This window comes from Rhyacophila brunnea, unplaced genomic scaffold (assembly GCF_057557595.1).
Source record: "Rhyacophila brunnea isolate RB1 unplaced genomic scaffold, BYU_Rbru_1.0 scaffold_1, whole genome shotgun sequence".
Taxonomy (NCBI): domain Eukaryota; kingdom Metazoa; phylum Arthropoda; class Insecta; order Trichoptera; family Rhyacophilidae; genus Rhyacophila; species Rhyacophila brunnea.
In genome coordinates, this window is record NW_028232751.1 from 20,757,067 (window position 1) to 20,776,020 (window position 18,954).

Consider the following 18,954-nt stretch of genomic DNA (forward strand, 5'->3'; position numbering starts at 1 on the left):
GAAAATGTCCCACTGAGGCGGATGAAACCGGTCCTAATATATTAATTAAAGTGGAATAAGTACTATAAAAAATAGCATAAATAAGATCTTAGTGTGCGATTTTAGTCAATGGACATGGTTTTGCGTTGTATACCTACTCTAAAAAAACTAACGTGACAGTAAGTTAATGACGGCGGCCGGTGTTAGCATTTTTCGGTCGTAAGAGGTGTTATAATTAAGTAGGACATCGGAATTTCTCGAATTCTCCGTTATGTTTGTGACAAACAAAAAACTTTCATTTTCTCTACACGTACTATAATTTTTGCCGAAATACTATAATGGCTTGGACCGCGTACTATAATTCGATGACAAAAAGATAGCTAAAATTCAAATTGGCGACTGATAGATTACGATGACGGAGAACCAGTAAAAAGCACCAAAGATGGCAACACTGCTCAGTTCACTGTTCGTTGATGTTTACAACCTACTGTCAAAGTTCAACAATAATAAACAATCCAATAAGATTACGTATTGTAGCGATAATAAATGAGTGTTCGACCCTTGTTATTTGCAGTATCGCTTTGGAGTAGTCTTAGTTTGCAGAACTAGGTTGTGATAGCGTTAAACGGCTGCTAAAATGTTTGTAAAGACGTTGTTTATACTAAATATAACCTTACTTTGTTATATTTTTGTAAATGCAATACCGGAAAAGAGGAGTCTTTTTTCTCGAGATCGACTTAGGAACTATGGGACCCCATATATTCCAGAAGGTGCCGAGTTGCCGCCAGACCAATGGTTTGAGCAAGCATTGGATCATTTCACCCCATCAGATACTAGGACATGGAAACAGGTTAGTGCGAGACTGTAGTCACTGAAGGGTCAATCGAGTGAATACCCGCTATATATTGGGTAAATTGTGGAAAGACGTATCGTTTGGGCAATTAAATAATATTGCCCAAATCGTTTCACAGAATTATTAGTTAAAGCTCAAAGTAAAGATATGTAGAGAGCGCCTATTTTTGTTTTTGCGTATAACGCACAGTTGAACCTCAATTTTATTATTATCAAGTTAACTATGAAACGTTACACCATCGTGTTAATAATTTCCTTTAAAAAAACCAATAACCACTACATTCAGCCGTAGAAATTCTTTCTTCCTCTAACGCATAGTGCGGAGATATAAGTGTGCCGAATGCTTACTCACTCGCACTTATGGTTCGTTTTTGTTCAGGCCTTGATTCAAAGTCTTACGTTAAGTTCTTTAAATCAGCTGACTTTAACTATTTATTTATACAGAGAAATAGGTATATCTATAAATGTTTTACAACAATATTATATAAAAAAAATGATGCCTTGTCTATATAAATATAGTATTTGTATTGTCTAACGAATCAACAGTTGTGAAAAATAACATGATGACGTGTTTGCATTTACTATTTTCGGAATCGTCTTCAATTTCGTAGCATTTTTGTTAGAAATAATTCATTTTTTTATTTAACTTAATCTTAGTCTCCTGCAAATTATTTCAAATGTGATAGTTCTGCATCAAGGTGACAAAATAATATATTATAATATGCTGATATTTCAGTGAAACTGCGACCAGTGCTGAAATCCAATAATTAATTTTATCATTTCAGAGATATTTTACAAATGATGGATTTCATAAGAACGCTTCTGACTCTCCAGTATTTCTTATGATTGGTGGGGAAGGAGAAGCATCACCAAAATGGATGCTGGCAGGTCAATGGATTGAGTATGCCAAAAAGTTTGGCGCCCTTTGCTTTCAGTTGGAGCACAGATTCTATGGAAAAAGTCATCCGACGGAGTATGTATTCCTCTCTTATTAGAGCATAGTGTGACAAATATCTTTGTTTGATATACTTAGGTAATAATATAAATATCTCAATAGGTAATGAAATAAGTGAATAACAGATTTGACCTTCCAAAGATTATCAATAACATAAATAAAACACAATTATTTTATATATGAATATATCAGCGGTATTCAAAATTTTTTTTTTCTCAGCCATACTTAGTGTTACAAAAAATTAGACTGTTCTAATTTTCTTTCCCAACTAGTTGGATTGGTGGTCTTGTTCACCAAACAGTTTCTTAATATTACGAGGGTGGGTCAATAATTCCTTAGAAAAAAGCATTAAAACAGTTTTTTTTTTAATTTTTTTTTTTATTTCTCAACATAATCTCCTTGGAGCTCAATACACTTGGTTAGACGTTTCTCAATTTTTTTTAAACCGTCAGAAAAATAAGTTTTCGGAAGGTCCTCAAAATAAGCATTTGTCCGATCGATGACTTCTTCATTTGAAAAAAAACGTTGTCCACTTAGCCATTTTTTTAAGTTTGGGAAAAGGAAAAAGTCACTGGGGGCTAAATCTGGCGAATACGGTGGGTGGTCGACCAATTCGAACTTCAATTCTTCAATTTTAGCCATTGATCGTAAACATGTGTGAACACGGGCATTGTCCTGATGAAAGAGGATTTTTTTCCTGTTTAAATGAGGCCGTTTTTCTTCAATTTTGTTTTTTAGCTGGTCCAATAAAGATGCATAATAATCCCCTGTTATTGTTTTTCCTTTTTCCAAATAGTCAACGAAAATAATTCCACGTGCATCCCAAAATACAGTAGCCATAACCTTACCAGCTGATTTTACGGTTTTCGCCTTCTTTGGACATGGTTCGCCTTTCGAAATCCACTGCTTTGACTGTTCTTTCGTCTCGGGAGTATAGTGGTGTATCCATGTTTCATCTACAGTCACAAAGCGACGAAAAAATTCATCCGGATTGCGTTGCATGAGCGACAACAGGGCTTTAGAGGCCACCACCCTATTCATTTATTGTCGACTGTGAGCAAACGCGGCACCCATCTTGCAGAAATTTTTTTCATGCCCAATTTGTCATGTAAAATAGAAATGACGCTACCTTTTGAGATCCCTGTAACCTCAATTATCTCACTCAACTTTAATCTTCGGTCACTTAACACCATATCGTGGATTTTATTGATCATTTCTGGTGTAGTCACCTCTACAGGACGTCCTGAGCGTGGTTCATCCTTTGTTGATGTACGACCACGTTTAAATTCATTTAACCAGTTATAAATAGTTGCAAGTGAAGGAGCAGATGTGCCGTGAACTAAATCCAACTCATTTTTTATTTCCTTTGCTGTTAACCCTTTTATATTAAAATGTTTAATAACAGCTCTAAACTCAATTTTCTCCATTTTTGTAAACAAGCAAATTTTTTTTTTAAATGTACGAGAAACACACAACAACCCGACCAATCTGATTGAAACTTCGCAGCATACTGAATCGGTAGTGCCGCTGCATGAAAACAAACCGCTTACAGTACTAGTCGCGCCACCTGTCGGCTTTTCTAAGGACTTATTGACCCACCCTCGTAGAATCAAACCTACACACCTACCGTCATTTCTCAATCCTCGTTGAGTTTTGAGCGATAATTGGTTTATAGTACAGCTACTGTTTAAAACCCAGCTCTGCAAAGGAAAGTCGTCCCAAATGCAACCAAGATTTGCTGAGCTTTTGTACTCAGCAAAGAATATTCATATTTTACTGATACCCAGCACTAAACAGTTTCATATCAGTTTTTTTGTTTTTAATGTACAGTAATATTCCGAAGTTATGCAGTAGGTAGGTCTGATGAAAATTGCTTAAGTCGATTTCGCATAAGTCAGGGTAGAACTTTGCATATAAATACAGATAAATTTTGTTGACTAACAAAACACTACTTTAGTTTCTTCTTATGCTGATAAACAGAAATTAAACTGTGAATCCATAATATTATCTTCTTGAAAGTACTTTTGAAGCCAGTTGATTGGTGATCAGCCATTCTGCAGATAGAGTAAGGGAAAGTCATATCTGATTTTGAGTTTGTGCGTAATATCTATGGTAAAGGAAGAGCACCAGGGTTAGTTGGAATTTTGTTTGTTATTTGATTAATCACCTGAAAAAAAACAGCCGCCGAAGCTCACATATCTGTCATTGTGACTGTGCATTAATGCATTTAATTAAGATTACTTTGCTTTATATACTTTTTCAAATATCCTGTCTGCAACGCCTATTTCAGAAGCCTCTGCTATAAATTATATGGAACAATCATTTTTTATGACCGCTTTTATTATTATGAAATCGTACAAGGCGATAAACATTGTGAAGCATTTTCAAAATACCATTAAAATAATTTATTGATGTTTTTCATTTACATTTTATTCCGATTTATGTTATCTAAATGAGGCTATTATTTGCAAACACGGCTCATTCCCAAAAACAGAATTTTTCGCAAAATGCTATAAACTGTTTTACATAATAATATAAGACTAATTTGCATAGTTATTTGGTGTAGAAGTACATTTCAAATAGATAACAATAAAAAATTTATTAATTTCTATATTAATAAGAACACTATTTACATTTAATGTTTGGATCAAGCCGACTTTGAAAGTGACAGTTGGAACGAGCCGTATCTGTTACTGAACCATTTGGATTAAGCCGGGTTAGGCAAAAAAGCCACGGAATGAAATAGCACTAAAATGTTACAGGCAATGTTGAAATGAATGTTATGACTGGTGTCGATTGACATCGTGTTTTTTGTTGATATTTATGATGACTTTAACTTCAACATTTAGGCAATATAACTAGACCTATATTATTATCATTAATAATTTCAAATAAATATTTTTTAATCAGTACTTAATTCCACCAAAACAGAAAATATAAAAATGAAGTTTATAATGAAACTGATTTAATGTAGGATGAATACTACATTTTAATAACCTACTAATTATTGTTTACTATTTGTTTTAATAAATTCAATACCTTCTTTTAATCAATAGTATTGAACTTACATAATTACATGGATACAAAAAAAAAATGGAATGAAAAAATTTAATGCATGCAGACAAAAATAAACAAAAATATATAATATGTAGGTACAAAATTAAGAAAAACTACATACAATGTACCTATGTCGCAAAAAATAATAATAATTATAAAATAATTATATCAGGGATTTTAAAGGAACAAAAACAAGTCTTAACAATGGTGTAGAGACCGAAATAGCTATCGACTAAACAAATCTTTAGTAGAATTTAATATAATATAGTTATATTATTATACATTGTAAAATGGAATGCTTAACTAAATCGATGAAAGAAAAAATCATTATAAAAATGAAAAAACATACAATATCATTTTTACCAATGAATTATTAAATACGAAAATGTTTTCAACGACATTGACTACAACATTTTGGCACTCAGCGAAATTTTTTGGCTTGATTCCTCAGCCATTATTCTGGTTCCCTCTCTCTTTTTCTTGCTTTTGATGGTATCACAGTTGAAACAGTAATGTCCATTATGCTCAATTATAAAAATAATAACTTGAATCAACCAAAAAACACCTTTAAACTCGTAATATATCGGAGCGATCACAACACAACTGTCATCAAATATGTGCTGGACGCCATTGCCCACGTGACCCGAAAGCTGAGTTCCTATTGGCTATAGTGTAACAAGCCATGTTTTAAATTAACTAATTTGGAACGAGCCGGGTATGAATGTAATGCGATATTTGAATTTGATATTTTGTATGTAATCAAGCCGAGTTTGAAGCTGCCATCGAGAAATTCTATTGAAGAGTATTTTTCTTCACAAATAACATTCATAGTTAATTTTCCAAAAATGTTGGAATGAGCCGTGTTTGCAAATAATACCCTCAAATATTCTCTTTTTTTTTTGGAATTCATTTTCCTCCAGTATACCATTTCCATAATAATATTACTGATACATACATTGATATCAGTAATATTAGATATGAATGCGTAAGACGGTTTGCCCCGACAGTGGGATACGCCTACATCATGATGACACAACCGATCTATGCGAAGAAAGACTGTGCGACTTGGAGTATGCAGACGACGCAGTCGTGTTTGACTCGACGATCGAAAGGTTGGAGGTGACCGTGAACAGGCTAGCCGCGAACTCGATGCGTGTGGGTCTTCATCTGAATGCCGCTAAGACCAAATCCATGTGCAGTGCTGCATGCATCGATGCCGAAACTCCTCTTCGGGTTTCTGGTCTGCCCGTCGAGCTGGTGTCCAGATTCAAATACTTGAGTGCCACGGTTGCCGATGATTTTGGTATTTCTAGTGAGCTTGGAATCCGCATGGGTGTGGCGGGCTCTGCGTTCAACCATCTTGGAGTCGCATGGAGGTCAAAGCTGTATTCTGTGAGGACCAAATGTCGTTTGTTTAACGCGTGCGTGCTACCTGTGCTCCTGTAGGGCTGTGAGACATGGCATCTTACTAAGCTTCAAGAGTCTCGGCTTTTGAGCTTTGAGAATCGATGTCTCCGCCGAATCTTAGGAGTACATTGGTACGACCGCATTACAAACACCCGAGTTCGTGAACATACACAACAGCCTTCGGTGATTGAAGTTATCACGAAGAGATGATTTACGTGGCTGGGACATGTATTCCGGATGCCGCCAAAGAGTGCGGCACTTTGTACCCTTGTGGCACAGCCTCAAGGGTTCCGTCGCCGTGGCCGGCCCTCCCTCACCCTGCAGCGATGCTACAAAAGCGACCTACATGCTGCAGGTCTGACATGGCGGGAGGCGCAGGAGTTGGCGATGGACCGAGAGAAGTGGCGCCAACTTGTGCTTGCCCTATGCCCCAACGTTGGGACGTGACAGGGTGAAAGAAGAAGAAGAATACATTGATATTAATATTACATTAATACTCCATAATAATATTAATACTTCCTGTATGACTTATTTTATAATTTACATTTAAACCTTTCTTATAGGGACATGAGTATAAAAAATCTGGTCTATCTCAATTCGGAACAAGCATTAGCAGATCTTGCAAACTTTATTATCTCTATGAATGAGAAGTTCAGTTTCGATTCGTCGAAAAAGTGGATATTGTTTGGCGGGTCATATCCAGGATCTTTGGCAGCGTGGATGAGATTAAAATATCCACATTTAGTGCATGGCTCTGTCTCATCTAGTGGTCCACTTCTAGCTAAAGTCGACTTCATGGGTATGTTATAATAATATATTATTATGTATGTACATAATACTTTCATTATATGTATTTATAATTTGGCATTAATAACAAATGACGCAAGAAATCTACACCACAGTTCTCCATGTATATTTATGCAGAAGTAAAATTTTAGCATCAGATTTAAAAACTAATGAAAATGGATTTTCTTACATTCACATTCAAAATTCATTATGTACCTACTGATAAATATAAATACAAATAATTTGGTTGGTGCAAACGTCATCTATTTGAGTGTTGCTGCAATTGATAAGGATAAATAAAACCATTTTGTTGAATTTATCAACTGATGTAATAATTCAGGAATGCTTGTACTTAAGTTGGACATAAAAATTGGAGAAATCATTATATTCCTCTACCATTTGAATAACAAAGAAGACTTTAATTGAAAACAAAACAATTTGATTTTTGGTGAATTTTTGATTGACAGTGTTTAAGACCACTGGCGGCCTTAGGTCCGAAAACGTGGTAGGTTAATTTTGAATATATTATTTTATTTTGCCTTTTCGTTGTATACAAAAGATGTATTGCAAATTGGCTTTTTATACATTATAGAAGAAGTGCTAAAAATTGTTATAGGTAGGTAGGTACCCTTAAAAAAATGTCCATTTTTCACATTGCCAACCAATCGTTAACCGATTTTTGTACGTAACACGTTATAATTTTTTGTAAATTAGGTCAAAAATCAAACTTTGTGTGTCTATTTAAATAACTTTCAGACAACAATGGTCAGTTTGAAATAATAAGCGATAACAAATAAGAATAAAAAAGGTTTTCCGCTCAAATGAGACCTTGAAACACAGAACAAAACTCTTGAAACATCTCTTCAAACAAGGAAAAAGTGTTGAGTAGTATGACGTTTTATATCATTCTATTTCATTTGACATATTGAAAATGTAAAGCTATCTCGTTTTCAAGTTTCAGCTTGAATACATGACTTGGCCGTGTTTGATACTGAGATGTTGACTTGGCCGCTTTTGAAACTAAAATGAGTTGAAATAATGGTCATTAAAAATTAAAATTTACATAAGCAATTCAGTCGCATAGCAGTGAGTATTTTAACTCATTTTCAATCATTCGTTTATTATCAATAATTAAAAATGAATATATTCAAATGTTTGATCAAACAAAAGAATAATTATATATTACTAGCTGAAGTACCCGGCTTCGCACGGGGTCGCTTTGTGGTTATATTTATCTTAGATATTTGAAAAATAATAAGAGGTAATTATTTCTTTAATATTAAAATATCTGTGTAATACAATATGGCAATATGAAAATAATTATAATAGGAGTAAAGGTCAAACATAAGAACACTAAATTAAAATCGAATCCAAAATATGAAAACGTTATTAATGTTATAAATATGTATTAAAAAAAAAATCAAAATTGGATGGAACAAACAAACAACAAACTTTGTATGTTATATAATAATAATTTAGAAACCGCACACAACTGACAAAAGTTTCATCGCAATCGGATGAATGGTATAGGAACGCATACGAATAGTAGAAGAAGATGATTTTCTAATTCAGAAACCTTCGTGGGCATGCGCATGACAACTCACCAAAGTTTCATTGCAATCGGATTAATGGTATAGGAACGCATACGAATAGAAGAAGAAGAAGATGGTTGTACTAATTCAAAAACCTTCGCGGGCTTGCGCACAACAACTGGTCAAAATTTCATCACAATCGGATGAATGGCATAAGAACGCATACAAATAGAAGAAGAAAAAGATGATTGTAGTAATTCAGAAACCTTTGCGGGCAAGGGCACAACAACTCACCAAAGTTTTATTGCAATCGGATGAATGGTATAGGAACGCATACGAATAGAAGAAGAAGGAGATGGTTGTACTAATTCAGAACTCTTCGCGGGCGTGCTCACAACAACTGGTCAAAATTTCATCGCAATCGGATGAATGGTATAAGAACGCATACAAATAGAAGAAGATAGAATAGAAGAAAAAGAAAATAGTTGTAACAATTCAGAGACCTTTGCGGCGTGAGCACAACAGTTGATCAAAATTTCATTGCAATCGGATGAATGGTATAGGAACGCATACGAATAGAAGATAGAATAGAAGAAGAAGATGGTTGTACCAATTCAGAAACCTTCGCGGGTGTTGGCACAATTACTGACGAAAAATTTGTTGCAATCGGATGAATGGAATAGAAACGCATACGAATAGAAGAATATAGAATAGAAGAAGAAGAAGAAGAAGAAGATAGTTGTACTAATTCAAAAACCATTGCGGGTGTTACCACAACAACTGACGAAGGTTTCATCGCAATCGGATAAATGGTATAGGGACCATACGAATAAAAGAAGATAGAATGAAGAAGAAGAAGAAGATGTTTGTACTAATTCAGAAACCTTCGCGGGTGTAGGCACAATTACTAACGAAAATTTTATTGCAATCGGATGAATGGAATAGGAACGCATACGAATAGAAGAATATAGAATAGAAGAAGAAGAAGAAGAAGAAGAAGAAGATGGTTGTACTAATTCAAAAACCATTGCGGGTGTTACCACAACAACTGATGAAGGTTTCATCGCAATCAGATGAATGGTATAGGGACCATACGAATAAAAGAAGATAGAATGAAGAAGAAGAAGAAAATGATGATTTTTCTAATTTAGAAACCTTCATGGGTGTGCATACAACCACTTGCCAAAATTTCATTGCAATCGGATGAATGGTATAGGAACCATACGAATAAAAGAAGATAGAATGAAGAAGAAGAAGAAGATGATAATTTTTCTAATTCAGAAACCTTTATGGGTGTACATACAACCACTTACCAAAATTTCATTGCAATCGGATGAATGGTATAGGAACCATACGAATAAAAGAAAATATAATGAAGAAGAAGAAGAAGATGATGATTTTTCTAATTCAGAAACCTTTATGGGTATGCATACAACCACTTACCAAAATTTCATTGCAATCGGATGAATGGTATAGGGACGCATACGGGACAGACACACAGACAGACAGACAGACATTCATTTTTATATATTAGTATAGCCTATACTCTTCCCGCAAGTGCAAGCAATAAGTTTACAAAGTTTTATCGCAATCGGATGAACGGTATGGCTGCGCATTAAATACGAACAAACAAACACACAAATATTAATTTTTATATATTAGATTCATAATAAATAATAAAATTGCTATGCTTCATTATAATAAAATTATCATTTATTGAGCAAACAGTGGAATTGGATAGGTAAGGCTAATCATAATAAAATACCGAATTGTCACAATGGAAGGGTCTTTATATTAATAACACACAAATAATTACACTCGTCTCTTCTTCGCGGATATAACTATCCGTAAAACACTTACACCCCAGAAGTTAGTATTTACCCCAGGAAAAGCAGAATTTTTATCGATGACATCTTTATACCACGTTAATTAAATTGGTAAATAAATCTCAACTACATAGCGGGTGAAGTACATTGCAAGTAAATGGATTGCCATAATAAACTATTAAAATGGCATTAAAAAACTTTGTACCTTTTGTATTTAATTTAAATTCTCATAAACGTAACAATTGTCATTTATCTTGTAAAATAAATACAAAGGCATGATTTAATTAGCCAGTTTTGATTAGTGTTATTTGGACAAAACTATGTTAAAAGAGGAATGGTTTGACATTACCCTAAAATTGTAGTGTTAAAAATAACTCACTTTTTTTGCTTTTCCTACGTTCTTTTCTATCGAGATGGGTTTAGTAATCGCTTCCGTGCTTTATCGGGAGTAACTTCTGCAACATGTTGTTGCATTTTAATACTAATTAACTTTAGTAATTACGAAACAAGCAGGCACTAAATTTCAATTTGCTAAATGTCAGGCAAGGATAACTCCATACAAAATATTGCACGATTTCAAATAGCTGATTGAAATGCTGCGATCTGATTGGCTCCTTGATGACTTGGCCGCTTTGATAACAAGATGCCTTTGACTTGGCCGTTTTTGATACTCAAAGCATATTTTAAGTTGATTTTAGGCCGAATTTGATACTGAAATATATATTGAATTGTGGGCATTGAAGTTCCCTACCCGGAATCAATCAAAAAGTGAACATCGGCCAAAACATGACTTGGCCGTGTTTGATAATGAGCTCCTCATGTATTAACCCGAAAGTTGCAAGATTGCACCCATGAATCAAAAAAGTTCGGAAGCTTTTGAATTTTCACGCGACAGTTGGATTTGTTCGATCTGTGCAGTAGAACGATAGTGGCGAATCTGCTTGAAAAAAATGAACTACACCGCGCAGAGAATCATTTTGAGGTTTACCGATTTTTACGACTGTCAAATAGTACCATAAAATGACAACATCTCATCCTCCTTACTCTTGAAGAATGAGATTGGAGAGACAGTCAGCACTTTTACATGTAAACAGTTATTGTCATGATAGTTTAAAATACTCACTATTGGTGCAAGTAAATTCATGTACGTGTACAGGCACTATTAGGTATTATTCTTAATTAAAATGAATAGAAATAATTTGAAAAGATTTAGAAGGATATTGATTATATATTTCACAGAAAATATTGTGAATTATTTCGTTGGATAAAAAAAAAATAGTTAAAAGTATAATAAAAATATATTGGAAACGTAGATAAAAAATATATTATTGAATCGCGCACTCGCGGATCCTCTTTTATTTTATTTCCGAATCCTTATTTTATATTTCTGTTATGATTTTTAATTAATCATTTATAGTTAGAACCTTTCATGGTAAAAGTATTTTTTTTTTCTAGAGTACTATAGTGTGGTGGTAGATGCTTTACGCACAAGCAGCGACAGTTGTGTGGATGCCGTGAAGGATGGCGTTAAACAACTTACTACTTTACTTGCACATATGATCGGTCAAAGAAGTGTTGATAAGAAGTTCAGGTATACACAAGAATTATTCAACATTTCAATATATATTATGTCAATTAATAATATCATATTTTATTAACAAAACCGATCTCTTTGACTAGGCTTTGCGATAAAATTGAAGAGGCTACCAAACTCGACCGTTCAAACCTTTATGAATCACTGGCGAGCAATTTTGCCGGAGTTGTACAATACAATAAGGACAACCGTATTGGGGAATCTGCTAAGTTGTCTAATATAACAATCGATCTTGTGAGTTTTTTTTATCAATTATCGTATTCAACTACAATACTCTCTCAGTAATCCGCCACCCCAAATACCAGACAAGTGTCCAATTAGTGAAAGCGGCGGATTATAGTGCATGCATACAAAATATGTTCAAAATTAAAACAGGTATTTCGTAAAAATAGTTTTTTGAGAAATTTGTACTAGCAAATTACAGTTTTATTATTCTAATCAAAATCAAGTACTTACTAAATTATACATATTTATAAACTAAGTTTATTAACTAAATATTAAAGAGTAAATCACTTGACACAACCAGTTGTTCAGTGAGGCAGATATTCTTGAATGGCTTTCCCTATGACTAAAAGCTTCATTGTGTCTCCCGGTTGCATTGGAGCACGGCATAATATTGTGGTCCTTGGGCACTTTCCTCCCTGGTACATTACTTTCTTCATGATGAACATACGTTTTACGAAGGAAAAGTTTCCAAAATAAACCCGTCTCATCTGCGGTGTATACTTGTACGCGGTGGACCACTGAATTTGACAATCGAATACCGGCGAATTATAGAGCTTGATTTGGTGCTTTCAACTAGTAAAAATAACGGCGGATTGTAGTAGTTGTCGGATAATCGAGCAGCGCATTACTGAGAGTGTACTGTATAATTTTTTGTTCAATTACATACGGAAACGGTTGCAGACATAATATTTTGACTTATTGTAAAATGATATATCTGCTAATCCTGTGCTTCATAGGTCGAAGGAGAAATCTTTTAATTCAATTTTAATGAAACACCATTTTTTTTTCATTGATATAATTTTTCAGTGTCGATATCTGAAACAGGCCCGGTTCTAGCAAGTGCAAGAAATGATTGGATCATGTGTGCGAGGTCCCTAGGTAGGTACGGGGCGTGCAAATATCATATTCCCCCTGTGAATAGTTTTCCTTTTAAAATATTTTTATACATAATATGGCAGTTTACTGAACATTTTGTTAATAATTATGTATAACCAAAGTACCTAATCGAGATAATATTCTTGTTTTTGTTTATTATATTAATGTTTTCAAATTAAAATTCATAGCTTCTTCAGTAAGAATTAATTAACACATAATTGCTACTTTTTTCACCTAACAATATTGTTTTGTAGTGCCACTCACATGATGCCAATAGTCTATTTTTGATTGGTAGTTTTCTGAACGTTCTTGAAAATAATTTTTCACAATAATTCGATTCTACTGCACAGGGGTCTCAAGTTTTGAAATTTACTATCAAATATTTGTTTAAAAATTTAAACATCAACTTTTCTCTAATCATTTAAAAAAAAAAAAAAATCTTGACCGGCTGCGAGACTTGCTTGGGCCCAATCAGTCTAATTGCTCTAAGACCGGGCCTGACCTAAAAAATACTGTTTTGTTAGATATTTTTATTGGCACTACAGCTTACGGTTTACAATTTATATCATCTAACATTTGTTTGTTGCCAAACTACTCTGCACCTTGACTTCCAACTAAAGTCAATCATCAGTACATGCAAATCTAATAACATAAGGTTATCATCACAGACTAGATGGCCTCACATATTTTTTTTTATTTTGAAATTACACTTTGAAACCTGTTAGGTATGGATGTTATTCAAATTATTATTATTTCTAAGGTATGCCGCCTTATGACTGATACAGCTGCAGGAAGTGCTGTAGACAGATTAGCAAATGTGAACGCAGTTCTATTGGAAGTAAATAATCAAACATGCTTGGATTACAAATATCAAAATATGATAGATACGTATTGTAATGTTAACTGGAATAGCTCAGCTGCTGAGGGAGGTATAGTATATTATGTTAATACTATTCTTTTATAATCAATGTGTACTTGCTAAATGAATGAGCTGGGTCACTGGTTTTTTAAAAATCCTAATCGCTATTGATACCAGATGAAGGTCAGAAGGGAGACCACCTTAAAGGGACTGACCGAACAATCGACTGTCCCAAAAACCACAGCCTGCAGCAGCCTACTTCTGCACACTTGCATAGAAACAGCCTATTTCCACTTTAATTTTGCACCACACTTCAACTTGTCTAAAGCATCACAGCATACTTCCACTCGGAAAGTTGGAAGCACTGCAGCCTGCGTCCATCCTTCGCAGCGCTCGCAACCCTCAGCCAAGAACAGCCTACCTCCACTAAAATTTTCCGAAATTTGTCATTGTACGAGAATAATATATTTCTGCATTGAATTTGTTTTATGTAAGTATTACCTTTTGATTAGTTTTTAGTAAAATAATAAACAAAATGATTAAATAATTTTAATATATTTTTGTAATTTTCTTGAAGGTCGTCAGTGGATGTATCAAACATGCAACGAATTTGGTTTTTATCAAACCTCAAGTGCGGAACCCGACACATTTTCAAATGAGTTTCCCATAGAATTTTTTCTTCAGCAGTGTTCAGATATATTTGGACCAAAGTGGGTGATTTTTAAAATATAATTTTAAATACTTTAGGTGTAATCATTATGCATCAATCACCTTTCTCTTTTAAATTTTAATATGCTATAAAAATCACCTAATCTGTAAAGAATTTTATTTGAATGTAAATTAGATATTCTTTTACAAATATCGTAAATTCCATGTTGATACTTTAATAAAATTTGATATAATTTCCAGATTCAATGTGCAGTATCTTGACAATGCGGTCAGAAGAACCAATATGATATATGGCGATTTAAACATTCAAGCTAATAGGATTGTCTATGTACATGGGAGCATTGATCCATGGCACGCATTAGGAATTACTAAAACCAAAGAAGACGGTGCACCAGCAATATTTATTACAGGTAAATGGATTTCTATTTTAAAGTATTTTTTGCTTGGTAAAATATGGTATTAGTCGATAATTGTGGTGATATTATAAATTTGTTTGTTTCTTTATATTATTATGGTTTATTACGTGGGTTTTTTTTACAGCATTTATTATGCATGTTTCATACACAATATTGTAGTTACACTGATGATATAATATTCAAAACTGAAAATTCCAGTACATTGTCATTGGATTAAATGTATTTATTTATTCTGATTATTTTTAAGGAACGGCTCACTGTGCAAACATGTATCCAGCTAGTGACAGAGATCTGCCTCATTTGAAAGCTGCTAGAGTAATGGTGGCGCAGTTGATTGATACTTGGCTTCAAAATTAATCAAGAATACTAATGAAAATATAATTATATTAATAATAAAATTATACATGATCAACATACTTGTGAGAACTTCACTTAGGGCCCCCCATATCTATACATATATATTGATAGCCATCGAAAATAAAGTAAAATAAATATTCGCTATTTTTGTATAAAATTAATCAATCCCTTTCACTTGCATTCATGAGTGTGGCTGAGCATGAATCTGGCTCTGGACCATCATAAAGGTGTCTGTCTAGAAAAAATAAACTTGAAGAATGTCGTCTCATTCGAAGTATAATTTACATTTTCAGAATGAGGCAATGATATAAATAAAAACCAAATATGCTGTAGTCTTTGATCAATAAACAAACAAGTTCTCCGAGGATATCGACTATTATTTTAGAACCTCCCCCCAAGCGATATGAACACACATTTGTACCTACTAATTATTACTCTTAAATAATTCATCGCCGTAAAAGGTGTAAAATAAAAATATTTATTATAGTTTCTGAAAAAAATTCATCTTGCTGTCCTAAAGGGGCCCGTAAACGAGCATCAAAAATTGCAGATTGCCGATACAATTGTCAAAAAAATGATGCAACTATTGCCGTCTCTGGGCAATGTATGACCCGTCATCAGTGTCGGGCTAGTGAGGCTGATGTATTTTGTGCGTACACGTGACAATAATGGCCGGCAATGAAGTTTTTGCACTATATCTCGTCCTAAATAATCACATAAACAAATCTAAAATAGAACAAGGATTTGGATCGGGTCCTACTTAGATAAATGTGAAACAATAATTAATTAATATAAACCAGAAATTAGTTATAAATAATTATTTATTAGAAAGTTTACAAGAATGACAAAAATTTACTTTTAGTAGGTATTTGCTTAATACAATTAGTGTGAAGAAAAAGAAAGTAGATACACTTATGAAGAAAGCAACACTGATTACTATTATACTGCCAGTCACTCTTCGATTTTTGCCAACTGGAGATTCATACAGGAGTTAAATGTATTTATTCAGGGTGTTCAACTCTTCGTTTGCTCTCTTAGTTCCAGATCCAGACGTTTGTGCAGCTTTGATAATTGGCCTTTTCATATTTTGATCATTTATAGTTTGGCTTCCACGTTCCATAGTTCAAGTCGTAAATAAACCCCGTTAATAAGCTTCAATACCCTGCGGTTTGCTCATTTATTTATTCTACGTAGTGTGAATTGACGATTAGTAATAACACCATAATAATATTAATTACGACACAGCGAAAAATTATAATAAGGTAAATAAGAAAAAACGGCTAAAAATAAGGGTTTTACTATTAGATACATTTATTGTTCCAAGTAATTTCTTGAAACAAAATTATCGATTTAATGTTGTTTAATAAGTTTTCTTGGAACTAGCGTATCTCTTTTGTCAATTAATTATAGTTTTAATGTTTTTTTTTTCAATCTAAAAAACATCGATTTTTACGAAAAATAAAAATGTATTTTATTCGGTTATTTTTGAATAATTGCAACCAACGACCTGTTCAAAATATTTTTTTTAATTTTCAGATATATTTTATGTAATATTTTAATTGCATTTTAATGAGGTTTTTGTTAATTAACATTTTTTAATTACTATGCACCAGGAGGTGGCGCCTCTAACGGCGAAAAGTGGCGATTATATTTTCAATAAGATTTGAATTGGTGTGCTTTCTAATTGCCGTAAACTTATTTTTCTGAGCATCGAAAACACGTACCTATGATGAATTCATTCCTGACGAATGGTGGTGTTGCCAAGTTTTCAAGCCCTCAAACTACGATTTAAGCAAAAGAAACATAATATATTTTATTACGAATGGTCTGAAACAATTTGAGAAATTTATGTTAGCATTTACATTAAGCCGTCTTCTCATTTGTTTACTTGTATATTGATAAAATAAAGCACACATTTATCATAACATCATCAGTCAATTTCAATACACTGCTAGCAACGCACCCTCTAATTTTTCTATTGTGTGTGTGCGGATCATCAACGCATTTGAGCAGTGTGGCGTACATAGGGTTGGTGTCACCCGTCAGCCGGTGTGGTAAATTTACACCCCCCCCCCCCCCCCCCACAAACAAACACATACAATTTTTCATTTAAATTATATTTTTAAGGTAGGTACCTATTTATTAATTTCAGCGATTTTATATAATAATAACACTAACAACGATAATTTATGAAGTACCTACTTAAATAAAAAAATAGAATATAAAGAAAAAAAGTAAAACGCTGAGATGTCCGGGGTTCCAGCGACTAGCTCAGGTGTCCATCGAACCCCGGATTCACAAAAAAAAGGATTTATATATGTTGGTAAAATTAAATAAAACACTAAGTCTTTCTCGTGCGGTCTTAGCGTTATATATTTTAATATTTGGTTGACAACGTTACTTTATAGTCCATTACATATTTTGCTTTTACAATTAGTTACGCAGGTCCGTACACGGTTTACAAAGGACGCTTACTAACTTTCTTTTTCAAATTCCCCGTACCCACGCCGTCCAGCAAAAAGGACTCTCGTGATTGGCCAAATTTTATCGCGTGATGCTTTTGATTTGACGAATCACGAGGACCACCCTGGCGCAGGCGCGTGGAGATTTTAACGTTGCCGGCAACGCGGCAAAATTTATTATATATGAATCTTATATTTAGTCTTAAAATTATCTCTCTCATCCATCATCATTTATACTTTTTTAAATCAAATTAAATTTATCTTAATTACACCTCCGCCCAGTATATGATTTTCACACACCGGACAAAGGCCTTTACTTATGAATAAAAAAAAAAAATTACTTAGTTGAGCAAGGAATCAGATTAGATGTTTTATGAAGCCGTTTCTAGAGGTCAGGGTTACGTTTCGACTTATGACTACTAAATGATTATTTTACACCGGGAGAAGCCTGCCTGTAACAGGGGTGTATCAACGCCCGATCTGGTCACCACAAAAGCCAATTTGTTGCATTTAGAAAATTTGCGGCGTCACACTGTCAACGTGAAGATGTTTTTACTTCCTTAGATAATTAATAATTATCAGTTTTGTATTAGCTACCACAATTTTTAATTTTGCTCGTTTTTAAACTCTTGACTAGTCATATAAATTCGGTTAAAGCACACTTGAGTGCATGGCAACCTCAGTTTGGGTAACTGCTCCTGAGATATTCTCAGTTATAAAATAGCAATTAGACAAAATAATGTTCACGCTTACGTAGTAGGTAGGTACAAGTTAATTTTCCTGAATCATCTCATATGAAAAGACATACATATCCTGAAAAACTATTGCGTTTGATATATATGCATTGAATTCTATTACCATTTCTTCAAGTAAGTGAATGTGAACGCGAATTTTCGCAAAAGAATCTAATTATTACCCCAATAAGAGCTTCTCTGAAGACCAAAAAAGTTTCTGGACTTTTGTTCATCAAACTCGTCACACCACCTTTGACACTTTATGGTCCTTCAAAATACGTTGATCGGTGGTTACTCGGGGGAAGACATTCATCCATAAACTCTAAGAAAAGGAATCAAGACGATTTGCCAAACGAAAATTGGACTGA

The 18,954-nt window shown here is 33.8% G+C and overlaps 1 protein-coding gene across 1 annotated transcript; it reads left to right on the forward strand.

Moving 5' to 3' along the window:
- Positions 1-434: 434 nt before the first annotated feature.
- LOC147079574 (putative serine protease F56F10.1) lies at positions 435-15,535 on the forward strand. The gene is made up of 9 exons (XM_085942186.1): positions 435-829; positions 1,617-1,804; positions 6,814-7,049; positions 11,850-11,985; positions 12,075-12,222; positions 13,850-14,018; positions 14,526-14,658; positions 14,858-15,027; positions 15,281-15,535. The coding sequence occupies exons 1-9, from the start codon at positions 617-619 to the stop codon at positions 15,388-15,390; spliced, it is 1,503 nt and encodes a 500-aa protein (XP_085798312.1). The 5' UTR covers positions 435-616; the 3' UTR covers positions 15,391-15,535.
- Positions 15,536-18,954: the final 3,419 nt, after the last annotated feature.

What these genes read in the sequence shown, in the direction of transcription:
- LOC147079574 (XM_085942186.1), top strand. Translation starts at nt 617, where the DNA reads ATGTTTGTAAAGACGTTGTTTATACTAAATATAACCTTACTTTGTTAT. An exon ending in TAGCTCAGCTGCTGAGGGAG is followed by an intron (nt 14,019 to 14,525) that starts GTATAGTATATT and finishes ATTTTCTTGAAG; the next exon opens with GTCGTCAGTGGATGTATCAA. An exon ending in ACCAGCAATATTTATTACAG is followed by an intron (nt 15,028 to 15,280) that starts GTAAATGGATTT and finishes ATTATTTTTAAG; the next exon opens with GAACGGCTCACTGTGCAAAC.